Below are 15989 nucleotides of genomic sequence, written 5' to 3' on the forward strand. Positions count from 1 at the left end.
GATGCATCTCTGGGATTAAATCAAGCCTTCTGTTAGCAGTTTTGCTCTTGTGGTTTGTGAGAACGGGGAAGGCTATAGTCTTACAGGTTTATAGAGCAATAAGGTGTCTTGTTTCCATTGCATTTTGTTCTAACTCTCCAGGGAAAAGGATTTTCCAATGTCTGCATTCATCCCTCAATCTGTCTGCCTGTCATTTATGTGTGTCTGTCTTTCTATCCATTATCTGTATACCTATAGCTAGTTGTTTTGGCAATTAATAATTAAGGTAAATGGATAATTAAGGTAAATGTATTGTATTACTGGCAGTATTTTAAAGATGTCCTGATGATGTTCTCCTGCGTGTGTGCGGCTGAAATGATCTTTAACAAATTAAGCAGAGAAATGTGGTTTGTATGCTGTTATTTATCTTTACCTTGTCAAAACCTGTTTAGCACCTGCACCATTCTGAAGTATGCGTCTAGTATAAGCCTGTTATTTTGTGTGTCGTGTCACATCACACAATTATCAGGAAATCTTGCCAAGTTACGCTTGTGTTAATTCTTCCGATGTTACCCACATTTGTGCTTTTTAGCTCTGCCGGTCGTTTTCAAGCAAAAGCTGCAGGACCAGGAGGCGGAGGAGGGGGGCAGTGCTGTCCTGTGCTGTGAGCTCTCGAAGCTAGGAGCCCCGGTGCAGTGGAGGAGGGGGGGGGAGCTGCTGCAGCCTGGAGACAAGCATCAGATGATGCAGAAAGGCTGCATAGCTGAGCTGACGATCAGCAAATTGAAACCCGAAGACAGTGGAGAATACACTTGTGAATCTGGAGAGGAAAAGACCACAGCCAGCGTGAAAGTGAATGGTAGGAACCTGATGGAATGTCTATATTTTAAACTTCAGCAAGATGTGCGTTTTACCATTAATTCAGAACCAGCAACTCATCACCCTATAGCTTCTCTGGTTTGTAGATAACATTGCAGGTCACAATTGTGCTGTTTTTGTAGTTCTGTTTTCTGTATTGTTGGCTTCTCTCAGAGCTTCACACTGCAGTCTGGTTTCAGGGATTGTTCAGTCATGATTCTCTGATTGCCTGCTTCACATCAGCACTCAGAGATAATCAAAGATTAAAGATAAGACTAATGTTATATTACCAATACTAATATTATTGTATTTTAATTGTTTTTCTATTAAATGTATTATGAAATAAGATCAGAAAAAAAGGGAAAAAAGATGCAGGGGTTGGTGGAAATTAGTAATTTGATTGATATATTTGCAGCTCAACAGATTGTGAAACACATTTTCAGGGTGGGTTTTTAGTTTACAGTTAACTTAACCAGTGGAAGGTGGAGATCACAGCAGACTTGAGTATAAACAGTGTGTCTACAACAATGACTCTGCATTCCTCTGCTTATTCTAAAAGCTGATAAATGTGAGTGGATTTGTAAATAAATTATTTTAGGTGCCAACTGGTGTCAACACGGAACTGGTACTGATAACCCATAGCTAGAGCTGTAAGGACACTGTGGACAGACAGTCATTCTGACCGGAATGGAAAGGTTGTCCACCTGTTTCCCGTGACTACGGGTCCTTGGGCAGTTTGCACAACAACACCACCAAGAGTTTGTGGACAAGTAATAATTTAAGTCCATCATGTACAACACTATAAGCTGAAAGGGCACCTGTGGAGTTCTTGACTCAAACTGTTTCCTGCTCCTCTGTTTGTGAGGTGCAGTCAGTGCAATTTCCCAGCCCTGCGGAGAATCATCTTTCTCTAACTTACTTATTTTGTACCTATATATACGTATAAATTATTTAAAAATGCAAAATAATTTAAACAATTCCTTTCAATTGAAGTTTATGATTCCTTATGGTCTGTTCCTTGAAGCCTAACTTGAACGTTGCCAGTGGTTTTCTGTGACGGGCACTTCCCACGATGTTGACGTCCTGAGTATCAGTTGTGCCTCCTGCTCTCTCTCTCCTCCAATGTCTGACTTCTGCTCGTGGTTCCCCAGCTCTGCCCGTGACTTTCAAACGGGAGCTGCAGGACCAGGAGGCCCAGGAGGGGGGCAGTGCCACCCTGCGCTGTGAGCTGTCTAAGCCGGGAGCACCAGTGGAGTGGAGGAAGGGAGGAGCCGTGCTGCAGTCTGGTGACAAGTACAAGATGAAGCAGAGAGGTTCCACGGCTGAGCTGCAGATTTGTAATTTAGACATCGGGGACAGTGGAGACTACAGCTGTGTGTGTGGAAACCTGAGCACAATGGCCTCTGTCACAGTCAATGGTAGGAGTCAATGGTCACCTGTGTCACAATCACTGGATTACTTCACTGTGTGGTGTGCATTACTAACAGTCTGGCATGGGTCCCTAAAGGGACATAACAGGAAGGCAGGTGTCATATGTTTGAACCCAACTGTGCCTCCGTGGACATTTGGATCACCACGTTTGGAAAGGTGTTGATTTAATTTTCATTAATGTTAGTTTCTTAGTCTTACCATACTGCTTTTGCAGTATTTTTGTGTATTAGAGGCTTTTGTGTTTCAAGTTTTTGTTGTTGTTGCTCTTTTTGAGACTAATACCCAGTTGTGGATAAACTGAGAGTCCAGAAAAAAAATCAAGGTTGGCAGAAGTAAAATCCTTGAAAGACTTTGCATTAATAACCTTTGTTATATTATTCCCTTATTCGACAGGGAAGTGAGTAGGAAATCCAATCCCGGACGCTTTATTTAATTTCGGGGTTATTAAAAAAATGTGATCCCAGGAACCCAGGATAAAAAGATGTAATAATAATTATAATTAAAACAATAACAATAAAAACAACATAAATAGTTTTCTTGAATTCGTTAACACTTTAATTTAAGCATGACAAGTCAGAGATTGCATTGAATGCTGAACAGATTTAACTACCAAGTACTTAACGAACACTGAACATTTATACTTGGAGACAAGAGGAACACATTATTGACTAAAATGTATGCTATACTACACTAACATATATATAATAATAATCCATTGAACATATGTACTAGAATAACCCGTGTTTTTGAAGTAAACATCGAGAATAAATTAACAAAAAATTGAAGGCATCAATTTAGACAAGTATTTGTGAACAAAACAGCCACAAACACTAGGCTATGTACTACCACTACACTAAAACACATGCACTGAGCAATTACACTTCATAATATACATATATATATATTTTGTCTTAATATAATAATTAAGAAAAATAATGAAGAAAGCTCAAGGTGTCAATTGTCTCGTCTTTTTGATGAGTGCGTAGCTTTGTGCACAGAATACCTGCTGACAAAAATGCCCCTTTGGACGCCTCACGGGAGGGTGGTATAGACATCCGAGGGACAATTCAGTCTTAATGCCATTACTCAAATTTGACGCTGCTGCTGCTGCGTCGTTTATGCTTTCCAGACACATTTAGCTGCTTCTTTAAAGTTGGAGGATGTGAAATCTGACTCTCAGCAGTGGCTGCTTTCTGATGCTGATCATCTGAACTTGGGCTGGAATCTGCAGGTGGCTGTACTTCAGACTGAGATTTTGAGCAGATGACGAGCCTCTGTATACATTTTTGTACACTTTTTCTGAAAAATAGCTTACTTGGGATCAACCTAAGCCATTCAGCAGCACTGCTGTCTAACTGCGATATCCCATTATTTCATTAACCACATTTTCACATTTTCAAACATGTTATTTCGGGACTTGAAAATTATCCAGGATCCCAGGATTGGATTCCCTAGAAGCGAGTTGTGATGGTGTTTATTGTCCTGCCACCCTCTCCCTTTCACACTTTGTTTGAGCCCATTTTGCTCGTGGTTCCCCAGCTCTTCCCGTGACTTTCAAACGGGAGCTGCAGGACCAGGAGGCCCAGGAGGGGGGCAGTGCCACCCTGCACTGTGAGCTGTCTAAGCCGGGAGCGCCAGTGGAGTGGAGGAAGGGAGGAGCCGTGCTGCAGTCTGGTGACAAGTACAAGATGAAGCCGAGAGGTTCCACGGCTGAGCTGCAGATTTGCAATTTAGACGTTGGGGACATTGGAGACTACAGCTGTGTGTGTGGAAACCTGACCACAACTGCCTCTGTCAAAGTCAATGGTAGGAGTCAATGGTCACCTGTGTCACAATCACTGGATTACTTCACTGTGTGGTGTGCATTACTAACAGTCTGGCATGGGTCCCTAAAGGGACATAACAGGAAGGCAGGTGTCATATGTTTGAACCCAACTGTGCCTCCGTGGACATTTGGATCACTATCCTTGGCAGACGGTTTGGAAAGGTGTTGACTTTATTTTCATAAATGCTTGTTTCTTAGTCTTACCATTTGAGTGTTCCTCACTGTTTTTGCAGTACTTTTGTGCAACAAAGGCTTTCGTGTTGTTTCACAAATCTTTTTTTTGTTGTTGCTCTTTGCGTGACTAATACCCAGTTATGATAAACTGAGAGTCCAGAAATTAAACCATGGTTGGCAGAAGTCAAATCCTGACGAAGACTTTTGCATTAATGACGTTTGTCATCTCATTCCCTTATTGGACAGGGGAGCGAGTTGTGATGGTGTTTATTGTCCTGCCACCCTCTCCCTTTACTACTTTGATTGAGACAATTTTGTTCGTGGTTCCCCAGCTCTGCCCGTGACTTTCAAACGGGAGCTGCAGGACCAGGAGGCCCAGGAGGGGGGCAGTGCCACCCTGCGCTGTGAGCTGTCTAAGCCGGGAGCACCAGTGGAGTGGAGGAAGGGAGGAGCCGTGCTGCAGTCTGGGGACAAGTACAAGATGAAGCAGAGAGGTTCCACGGCTGAGCTGCAGATTTGTAATTTAGACATCGGGGACAGTGGAGACTACAGCTGTGTGTGTGGAAACCTGACCACAACGGCCTCTGTCAAAGTCAATGGTAGGAGTCAATGGTCATCTGTGTCACAATCACTGGATTACTTCACTGTGTGGTGTGCATTACTAACAGTCTGGCATGGGTCCCTAAAGGGACATAACAGGAAGGCAGGTGTCATATGTTTGAACCCAACTGTGCCTCCGTGGACATTTGAATCACCATCCTTGGCAGACGGTTTGCTTGTTTCTTAGTCTTACCATTCAAATGTGTTCCTCACCGTTGTTCCAGTGTTTTTGTTGTGTAACAAAGTTTTCTCTGTTGTTTCACTGATTGTTTTTTGTTGTTGCCCTTTGTGTGCCTAATACCCTGTGGTGGATAAACTGAGAATCCAGAAATTAAATCAAGGTCAAAAGTCAAATCCTTAAAAGACTTTTGCATTAATAACCTTTGTCATCTCATTCCCTTATTGGACAGGGAAGCGAGTTGTGACTGTGTTTATTGTCCTGCCACCCTCTGCATTTCCTACTTGATTTGAACCCTATTTTGCTCGTGGTTCCCCAGCTCTGCCCGTGACTTTCAAACGGGAGCTGCAGGACCAGGAGGCCCAGGAGGGGGGCAGTGCCACCCTGTGCTGTGAGCTGTCTAAGCCGGGAGCACCAGTGGAGTGGAGGAAGGGAGGAGCCGTGCTGCAGTCTGGGGACAAGTACAAGATGAAGCAGAGAGGTTCCACGGCTGAGCTGGTGATTCACAGCCTGCAACTAGAAGACACCGGAGACTACAGCTGTGTGTGTGGGGAGCAGCGAACCGCCAGCCGGCTCACAGTGGAGGGTACGGACAAACGCCTCCTCATGGCACACCTGCCCCAGAGTGGGGTTTCTGTAGCTGTGGAAAGACCTGGGCTCTGAGCCAGGGTCACAGTGTAGGGCAGCAGGTACTCTGAGCCCTGAATATGCTCTCCTGCGACCAGCACGTGCTGCAGTACCAGGGTGGTCTCGGTCTCGTGGTTGTGTGGGGGCAGCTTGCTTAGCTCTTGTGTGTAATGCTGATCAGCACAGCGATAAGAATTTAGACGTTGAAAGGAAAGTGTAGACTTTCATCTTTAATTTGAGGGTAGGTACATCCACATTGGGTGAATGGTGTAGGAATTACACACATTTTTATATGTGGTCCCCCCAATTTTAGGGGCTCAAATGTAATTGGACAAACTAATACCCCGTTTCCACTGGTCTGGACACTTAAACGGGTGTTTCCACTGGCTAAGCGTCTGGACCTGTCTGGACGTGTCCGTGTTTTGTGGACGGTTAACTATCTGGTGCTAGACATGTCCGTAAGCATCTGTCATGCCCACTAAGGAAATATCTCCACTTCTGAATGCGAAGATGTGTGCTTGACTGTAGACAGACAGAGAAGAGATCAGATACATTATGTCAGAAGATGTAATCTCAAGTGCTGTGTGGGATCACGAAGAAATTACAGGTTTATTAGCAGCATGGAGTGAAATCCACGTACAGAAACAATAACTGCTTACAGTTAATATCCGAGTGCATTAAAAACGTGGATTTCACAGGAGCGGTGCAGTTCCATGACTAGTTAAAATAAACTGATAATCGTAGCAGCCCATGTTATTAATATTGTATGAACAGCTGGCCGGTGTTTCAGGCTGTGTTTTGTGAATGGTGTGGAGGACAATCCGCAGAGACAATCAGTATGAAGTCGAACACGATTAAGTTAACGTGTGCCCAAGTTAAATTAACAAATAAATAAATACAGCAGATCTGGGTTTCCCTCTAAAACATTAAGGACTGGTTTAATAAATGCGTCCATAAAAGCCATGACCGAGACACGCACACTTTAGTTCAATTATAACCTGCTATATTGTAGCTGGATGATTAATCGTGAAACGTGTGTATTTTGTTTCAACTGTAACTTGCCCTGGTTAAGGACGTCTGCTAAGTAAATTATTAATAATACAGCAAAAAGTATTGTTTGCAGTTACAAATCTGCAGAAAGAGTAATAAGTTAAGGGAGTCGCATTGTACCGTTTAAAATAAATATATACTAGTACAAATGATGATAATAATACTAAATAGCAAATATGTAGTTATTGTTGCACATGGAAACGTATTCTTATGGGAACGTGCTTGTCTGAATATAATGTTGTCTCTACACGTTTAGCTCTTCCTAACATCTCTAACAGAAACGTGTATTTATTGCGCTGTTTACAATCATGTAAAGCGGAAAGAATAAAATACACAAAAGTCCTTTCCACGTCAGGCTGTATCACTCGTAATGTTGTTCTCTGTCTTTGTTTTTAAAATGAAACAAACCAAACCCACAATTGCTGCTCCTCAAATAAGAGGGGATGGACTTCACAACGGCCTGGTTTTACAAGAAAAAGCTCTGGGACGCGTCCGGCTCGGCATGGCACGGCACGGCACGAACGGTTAAGCCAGTGGAACCGAGGCATAACATAATCATGACTTAAATTGTGAGTTTCAATACTTGGTTGCAAATCCTTTGCAGTCAATGACTGCCTGAAGTCTGGAACCCATAGACATCACAAGATGCTGGGTTTCTTCCCTGATGATACTCTGCCAGGCCTGCACTGCAGCTGTCTTTAGTTCCTGCTTGTTCTTGGGGTGTTTTGCTTTCAGTTTTGCCTTAGAAATCAAAACAAACCATTCAGAGAGAGAGCAAAAACATTAGGTGTGGCCAAATCAACTATTTGGTACATTCCTAAAAAGAAAGAACGCACTGGTGAGCTCAGGAACACCAAAAGGCCCGGAAGACCACGGAAAACAACTGTGGTGGATGACAGAAGAATTATTTCCCTGGTGAAGAAAAACCCCTTCACAACAGTTGGCCAGATCAATAACACCCTCCAGGAGGTAGGCATATCTGTGTCAAAGTCAACAATCAAGAGAAGACTTCACCAGAGTAAATAAAGAGGGTTTATCACAAAATGCAAAGCCCCAAAAACAGAAAGACCAGATTAGAGTTTGCTAAGAAACATCTAAAGAACCCTGTACAGTTCTGGAACAACACCCTATGGACAGATGAGACAAAGACCAACTTGTACCAGAATGATGGTAAGAGAAGAGAATGGAGAAGGGAAGGAACTGCTAATGATCCGAAGCATACCACCTCATCTGTGAAGCATGTTATGGCATGGGCATGTATAGCTGCCAAGAGAACTGTCTCCCTTGTATTTATTGATGATGTGACTGCTGACAAAAGCAGCAGGATGAATTCTGAAGTGTTCATGGCTATATTATCTGCTCAGATCAGCCAAATGCTTCAAACCTCGTTGTACGGTGCTTCACAGTGCAGATGGACAATGACCCGAAGCATACTGTGAAAGCAGCCCAAGACTTTTAAAGCAAAGAAGTGGAATGTTCTGCAATGGCCAAGTCAATCACCTGACCTGAATCCAGTTGAGCAGCATTTCACTTGCTGAAGGCAAAACTGAAGGCAAAACACCCCAAGAACAAGCAGGAACTAAAGACAGCTGGAGTGCAGGCCTGGCAGAGCATCACTAGGGAAGAAACCCAGCATCTGGTGATGTCTATGGGTTCCAGACTTCAGGCAGTCATTGACTGCAAAGGATTTGCAACCAAGTATTGAAACTCACAATTTAAGTCATGATTATGTTAGTTTGTCCAATTACTTTTGAGCCCCTAAAATTGGGGGGACCACATATAAAAATGGGTGTAATTCCTACACTGTTCACCCAATTTGGATGTAACTACCCTCAGAGGGAAAAGTCTACACTTAGAGCACATCTTGATTGTTTCCTTTCAAATCCATTGTGGTGGTGTACAGAGCCAAAACGATGACAATTGTGTCACTCTCCAAATATTTATGGACCTACAGTGAGGGAAAAAAGTATTTGATCCCCTGCTGATTTTGTACGTTTGCCCACTGACAAAGAAATGATCAGTCTATCATTTTAATGGTAGGTGTATTTTAACAGTGAGAGACAGAATAACAACAATAAAATCCAGAAAAACGCATTTCAAAAAAGTTATAAATTGATTTGCATGTTAATGAGGGAAATAAGTATTTGATCCCCTATCAATCAGCAAGATTTCTGGCTCCCTGGTGTCTTTTATACAGGTAACGAGCTGAGATTAGGAGCTCTCTCTTAAAGGGAGTGCTCCTAATCTCAGCTCTTTACCTGTATAAAAGACACCTGTCCACAGAAGCAATCAATCAATCAGATTCCAAACTCTCCACCATGGCCAAGACCAAAGAGCTGTCCAAGGATGTCAGGGACAAGATTGTAGACCTACACAAGGCTGGAATGGGCTACAAGACCATCGCCAAGCAGCTTGGTGAGAAGGTGACAACAGTTGGTGCGATTATTCGCAAATGGAAGAAACACAAAATAACTGTCAGTCTCCCTCGGTCTGGGGCTCCATGCAAGATCTTACCTCGTGGAGTTTCAATGATCATGAGAACGGTGAGGAATCAGCCCAGAACTACACGGGAGGATCTTGTTAATGATCTCAAGGCAGCTGGGACCATAGTCACCAAGAAAACAATTGGTAACACACTACGCCATGAAGGACTGAAATCCTGCAGCGCCTGCAAGGTCCCCCTGCTCAAGAAAGCACATGTACAGGCCCGTCTGCAGTTTGCCAACATCTGAATGATTCAGAGGAGAACTAGGTGAAAGTGTTGTGGTCAGATGAGACCAAAATCAAGCTCTTTGGCATCAACTCAACTCTCCGTGTTTGGAGGAGGAGGAATGCTGCCTATGACCCCAAGAACACCATCCCCACCGTCAAACATGGAGGTGGAAACATTATGCTTTGGGGGTGTTTTTCTGCTAAGGGGACAGGACAACTGCACCGCATCAAAGGAACGATGGACGGGGCCATGTACTGTCAAATCTTGGGTGAGAACCTCCTTCCCTCAGCCAGGGCATTGAAAATGGGTCGTGGATGGGTATTCCAGCACGACATTGACCCAAAACACACAGCCAAGGCAACAAAGGAGTGGCTCAAGAAGAAGCACATTAAAGTCCTGGAGTGGCCTAGCCAGTCTCCAGACCTTAATCCCATAGAAAATCTGTGGAGGGAGCTGAAGGTTCGAGTTGCCAAAGAGGAGTGGGACAAAATCCCTCCTGAGATGTGTGCAAACCTGGTGGCCAACTACAAGAAACGTCTGACCTCTGTGATTGCCAACAAGGGTTTTGCCACCAAGTACAAGTCAAAGGGGTCAAATACTTATTTCCCTCATTAACATGCAAATCAATTGATAACTTTTTTGAAATGCGTTTTTCTGGATTTTTTTGTTGTTATTCTGTCTCTCATTGTTAAAATACACCTACCATTAAAATTATAGACTGATCATTTCTTTGTCAGTGGGCAAACATACAAAATCAGCAGGGGATCAAATACTTTTTTCCCTCACTGTAACTGTAGTTGTGTTTTTTTTTGCACAAATCAAAGAATGGACCATAAAACAACATTTTGTCAGTAAAAAAAGTATATTAAACAATACAGGAACCACAGCACATTTTAATGAGGTTCAAACTCAATACTCCTACATGTCCTGCAATGCCAATATCTGTAATTAAGATGTCTCATTAGTTGTTTCTGTTGACTAACCCATGGTGATTTGATAAATTATTTGGTAAAATATACCAGCAGTATTACAGCAGGCTGATCCACTGGAGGACTGAAGACTGAGAAGGGATGGTCTTAAATGTTTAGTTTGGTTTTACTTGCTGGTTTTGTCTGGTTTGTGCCAAATTATAGCTATATTGTGATGTGGCTTCTCAGCAGGGACCTACATTGTTATCTTAAGCTTAATGACAAATATGTATTTTTAGAATGGCTTGACATTTTTGCAACGAATACTCAGTGTCTGTGACGGGAGCGTCAACAATGTTGATGTCCCGAGTATCAGTTGTGCCTCCTGCTCTCTCTCTCCTCCAATGTCTGACTTCTGCTCGTGGTTCCCCAGCTCTTCCCGTGACTTTCAAACGGATTCGTGTGTTTTATAAATTGTACATGCTCACTGCTGGATGATGTGCTGTTGCATTCCTTGAGGTTGCCAAAAGACCAGTTTCTTTTTTTCTCTACACTGTGAAAGCACATTCACTTTAATCTACTGCGATTTCCATTTTTATTTAAACTGGAGAATCTTGAGGGATTATGCTACTGGACAGAAACTGACACCTTGCATTGGTCAGTCACAAGTGGATAATCATAAGCAATGCTCATCTTCTTCAGTGACACACTGAGAAATTGTGTGATATTTTTGTGATGTGGATTTATTTCCTTTTGGGTCACGCATACTCGGCAGGGATGGACTCGATTTGATGGTTTTTTTATGTTTTCTAAACTTCCTTAGTTATTAGTTTTCGGTTTGACCTTTTCTTGTGATTCTGCAGCCCTGCCTGTAGTTTTCAAACGGGAGCTGCAGGACCAGGAGGCCCAGGAGGGGGGCACTGCCACCCTGCGCTGTGAGCTCTCGAAGCCTGGAGCCCCGGTGCAGTGGAGGAAGGGAGGTGCCGTGCTGCAGTCTGGGGACAAGTATGAGATGAAGCAGAGAGGAAACACGGCTGAAGTGAAGATACAAAATCTGCAACCTGAAGACAGTGGGGATTACTCCTGTGCCACAGGGGAACAAGCAACCACAGCCAAAGTTACAGTTAAGAGTAGGTTCAATGGTCATATTGTTTCTAATATGCAAGTGGATATCTGTCCCCTAACCAAAAACAAAAATGAAGCTTTGACTCTGCATGGTTACGGGTGTGTTATTGCACTCACAGATCACTGCAATAAGCCTTGTCTCCTTTTACAATGACGTGCTTTGATTGTTCATGTTTATCTTCAACTTGTGCCAGCTCTGCCGGTGCTTTTCAAACGAGATCTTGAGAACCAGCAGGCCGAGGAGGGTGGCAGTGCCACCCTGCGCTGTGAGCTGTCTAAGCCAGGAGCCACAGTGGAGTGGAGGAAGGGAGGAACAGCATTGCATCCTGGGGACAAGTATGAGATGAAGCAGGCTGGCGCTGTGGCTGAACTGCTCATACGCAGCTTAGAAGTGGGAGATGCTGCCTGTTATACTTGTAAAAGTAGAGATGCTGAGTCGACTGCTGAACTGAGTGTGAAAGGTAGGAGAATTTGTGCTGTCAGACAAACATTTGTCCACATGGCAGATAGAAAACAGCTTAATTCTTGTTATGGGTTGGCATGGGCTGTAAGGGTTGAGTGTTGTGTTGTCCTTGCACTGGATTACCTGAACTGACTCTTGAGGCAGAACAATGCTGCTTCTATGCTATTTTATGTCACTTTTTATGTTTGTCTTTCTTTTCATTTTGAAGACATTACTAGTTTTTACTTAATGAACATATACATTCAGATTCTGCTTAAACTTTCAATTTGTCTGCCCAGCCTAATGGACATGGATTAAAGCAAGCGAGCAAGCACCTGGCTTGTCGTAATTGTGACAGTACATATGTGCAATCCCTCCTACACACAAACATTTCATATTCGTTCTTTATTCATGTGACCTCCACTCGTGGTTCCCCAGCTCTGCTCGTGACTTTCAAACGGGAGCTGCAGGACCAGGAGGCCCAGGAGGGCGGCAGTGCCACCCTGTGCTGTGAGCTGTCTAAGCCCGGAGCTACGGTGGAGTGGAGGAAGGGAGGAGCGGTGCTGCAGTCTGGGGACAAGTATGAGATGAAGCAGAGACGCTCCATGGCTGAGCTGGTGATCAATAACTTGGTAGTGGAGGACAGTGGAGACTACAGCTGTGACACAGGAGATCAGCAAACCAGTGCACACGTTAAAATAAAGGGTACGTTCAGCAGTGTATGAGTGACGTGACGAGGATAGTTCGGATAAAGGAGTACTAACTGACTGACTGATGTCAGTATCCTTCCATCCCATCTATTCCATCATCTATCATTGTTTTGTTGCACTTGCCCAGGCATTACCTTGATCCCCCGGTAGTGTGTGTCCTCTGTCTGTGCAGTGATTGTGTAACGGTGTGCTGTCTGTCTGTCTGTCCGTCTCAAAGCTGTGGAGGGCTGTATGGTTATTTTCCCAATCAGAATCTCTTTGAGGTCATGGTCAAAAGTGCAGCCTTTCCAGCTGTCTTTTGGAGTTTGTTTTACGATGTACCTGGTATATAAGTGGTGCCCTTAAGCTGCATTACAGCCATTTTTTCGTTGGCGGTATCAATAGAGGAATTAGAGCCTCTCAGAACGACTTGTTGGGGGACTTGTTCTCGTGTATTGATCTCTTGCCCAAATAACAAACGTCAACTCCTTCCCTCCCATTACATCACCCAGCCCTGCCTGTCCTTTTCAAATGGGAGCTGCAGGACCAGGAGGCCCAGGAGGGGGGCAGTGCCACCCTGTGCTGTGAGCTCTCGAAGCCTGGAGCCCCGGTGCAGTGGAGGAAGGGAGGGGAGCTGCTGCAGCCTGGAGACAAGTATGAGATGAAGCAGAGGGGCCACTCTGTGGAGCTGCTAGTGAGTGGCCTACAGACCAAAGACACTGGCGATTACACCTGCGATACCGGGGACAAGCAGAGCACGGCTCGCCTCACAGTCAATGGTAGGTCTGGAGTTCTTTCGGAGTTGTGTTTGAAGAATCAAATTACACAATGAGCTAAAACATGATGGAATTCCAAGGTTACATCCTACAAAACAAACCCAAAGTATTACAGTTTCATGGGTTACTGTCTACGGTTCTTTTTTGTTCTCTAATCAAGAATGTTCATGCATGGCTGTCTGCTATTTTTTTCCGGTCACCCAGCCCTGCCTGTGCTTTTCAAACGTGAGCTGCAGGACAGAGAGGCTGAGGAGGGGGACAGTGCCACCCTGCGCTGCGAGCTCTCAAAGCCTGGAGTCACAGTGGAGTGGAGGAAGGGAGGGGAGCTGCTGGAGGCCAGTGACAGGCTGGAGTTGAGGCAGAGAGGGGCCACTGTAGAGCTCTTTATTAACAGGCTGCTACTGCAAGATGCTGGGGCTTACACCTGTGACACTGGAGATAAGCAATCCACAGCCACACTCTCTGTGAAAGGTAGGAGGGTGCAATTCCCAGACTGTGTACTGGTATCTGATTGGTGAGTGGCCATTGAACAGGTGTCTAGTAACATCAAGCACATCTGTCTCCAATGACTTCTTCATTGAACCAGCAGAGTCATCTCTTCTCTTGTTGGGCTTTCTCAAACAGGGTTACGAGAGCGAGACATGGATTAGCATAGACTCTGAATCAGCATTTATATTTATTATCAGCTCCAGTATATATAATGATCACAGTGCACATTTGATTGGTATCTTACCCCGATTGCATGTTGTGATTCTGACCCTGGGTTTCAAGTTTGACAGTTATGTGGTTATCTTATTGCCATTTTGACATTCGATGTTTGGTGGTTTCAATATTTGCAGGTGTTCTATATACTTTTCAAATCTTTTTAGTTTCATTCCTGACTAGGAAAGCTCTTTGTGCTTCTGTACCTACAGTCCCTAGTTATCGGTGTCTAAAGACATTGTAGTTCCAAAGATTTCTGTTCTCTGATGAAAGTAAAATATGGTGTTGGCAGCGATTGGAGGATTTTCCAGTATTTGATGGTAGTTGTATTTAGTACATACATACTCTGTTCTTGTAGGTATATTAGGCTTGAGAAAAATTCAAGCAAGGTGGTTTTTGCTCATCATTAGCCCTCATGGTGTGTTCTGGCTGCCTGATGTATTTTAACAGCTGACATTTTTGAGAAAAATGGTAAATGTCATGACTTCAGTAAAACCTTTTGCTGAGAGTGTGAATGTAATCTCTTGTCAACCAGCCCTGCCTGTAGTTTTCAAACAAGAGCTGCAGGACCAAGAGGCCCAGGAGGGGAGCAGTGCCACCCTGTGCTGTGAGCTCTCGAAGCCTGGAGCCCCAGTGCAGTGGAGGAAGGGAGGGGAGCTGCTGCAGCCTGGAGACAAGTATGAGATGAAGCTGAGAGGCCACTCTGTGGAGCTGTTAGTGAGTGGCTTGCAGCCTGAAGACACTGGCGACTACACCTGCGACACCGGGGACAAGCAGAGCATGGCTCGCCTCACAGTCAATGGTAGGATACAGGACCACCCTTCATCAGCTCTGCTGGTCCCCATCATTGCTGTGTGTGTCCCCGGCTACCACTGTCCTCCTGTGCACATTTCCCATCTTCCATCAAACACAACGGTCATGCTTTTCAGCCACAGATGTCTTTCTCTTTTCTTCACTGTGGTTGTGATAGTGGGTGCCATCACTAGTAGTATAAATTATGAAGCGTGTTTATCAACAAATAAATCGATGCGGAAGTTAAAGTATGCCATCAATTTGAATAGCATACTCTGTTGCATATAATTGAAAAGGGACAAGTGACAGTTTTGAAACATGCATTTTTTTGTAAGTCTGATGTGGAAGTATAAGGTCAGGATCTGAGGAATTTAAATGGCTTCACAATGACAGGTTTGGGATCTCATGCTGGTTTTGGGAATTCTTTCATTACTTTCTGATTTTCATAGCATCTGGGAATTGGTTGAGATGGTTATTCTTTGTTTGTGGCTGATGTGTCAGTATATCATCAAAGATGAAAATGACTGGTAAGGAAAACAAAGCTGCATGATGAGGCCCTTTCAGCTTGTTGTGATCATTTGTGAGGGGAAAATGTAATCTCTGTGTTTGAAGGCTGCAGTCTTTTTCGCACTCCTGTTGATGAAAGCTTGGTCTGAACTTGATTCCACAGCCCTGCCTGTAGTTTTCAAACAACAGCTGCAGGACCAAGAGGCCCAGGAGGGGGGCAGTGCCACCCTGTGCTGTGAGCTCTCGAAGCCTGGAGCCCCGGTGCAGTGGAGGAAGGGAGGGGAGCTGCTGCAGCCTGGAGACAAGTATGAGATGAAGCAGAGGGGCCACTCTGTGGAGCTGCTAGTGAGTGGCCTGCAGACCAAAGACACTGGCGATTACACCTGCGATACCGGGGACAAGCAGAGCACGGCTCGCCTCACAGTCAATGGTAGGTCTGGAGTTCTTTCGGAGTTGTGTTTGAAGAATCAAATTACACAATGAGCTAAAACATGATGGAATTCCAAGGTTACATCCTACAAAACAAACCCAAAGTATTACAGTTTCATGGGTTACTGTCTACGGTTCTTTTTTGTTCTCTAATCAAGAATGTTCATGCATGGCTGTCTGCTAT

General features: G+C 44.3%; 1 protein-coding gene across 5 annotated transcripts in view; it reads left to right on the forward strand.

Annotated features, from left to right (window-relative positions):
- Positions 1–15989, forward strand: part of obscnb (obscurin, cytoskeletal calmodulin and titin-interacting RhoGEF b) — a 112178-nt gene that overhangs the window by 45635 nt on the left and 50554 nt on the right. For all 5 annotated transcript variants that reach the window (XM_066716242.1, XM_066716243.1, XM_066716245.1 and 2 more), the window contains exons 37-48: positions 572–838; positions 1989–2255; positions 3808–4074; positions 4600–4866; positions 5365–5631; positions 11207–11473; positions 11663–11929; positions 12349–12615; positions 13112–13378; positions 13580–13846; positions 14613–14879; positions 15540–15806. In XM_066716242.1, coding sequence (XP_066572339.1) covers positions 572–838; positions 1989–2255; positions 3808–4074; positions 4600–4866; positions 5365–5631; positions 11207–11473; positions 11663–11929; positions 12349–12615; positions 13112–13378; positions 13580–13846; positions 14613–14879; positions 15540–15806 — 3204 coding nt within the window. The remainder of the gene's footprint in view (positions 1–571; positions 839–1988; positions 2256–3807; positions 4075–4599; positions 4867–5364; positions 5632–11206; positions 11474–11662; positions 11930–12348; positions 12616–13111; positions 13379–13579; positions 13847–14612; positions 14880–15539; positions 15807–15989) is intronic.

Source organism: Amia ocellicauda, chromosome 2, assembly GCF_036373705.1.
Source record: "Amia ocellicauda isolate fAmiCal2 chromosome 2, fAmiCal2.hap1, whole genome shotgun sequence".
Lineage (NCBI taxonomy): Eukaryota > Metazoa > Chordata > Actinopteri > Amiiformes > Amiidae > Amia > Amia ocellicauda.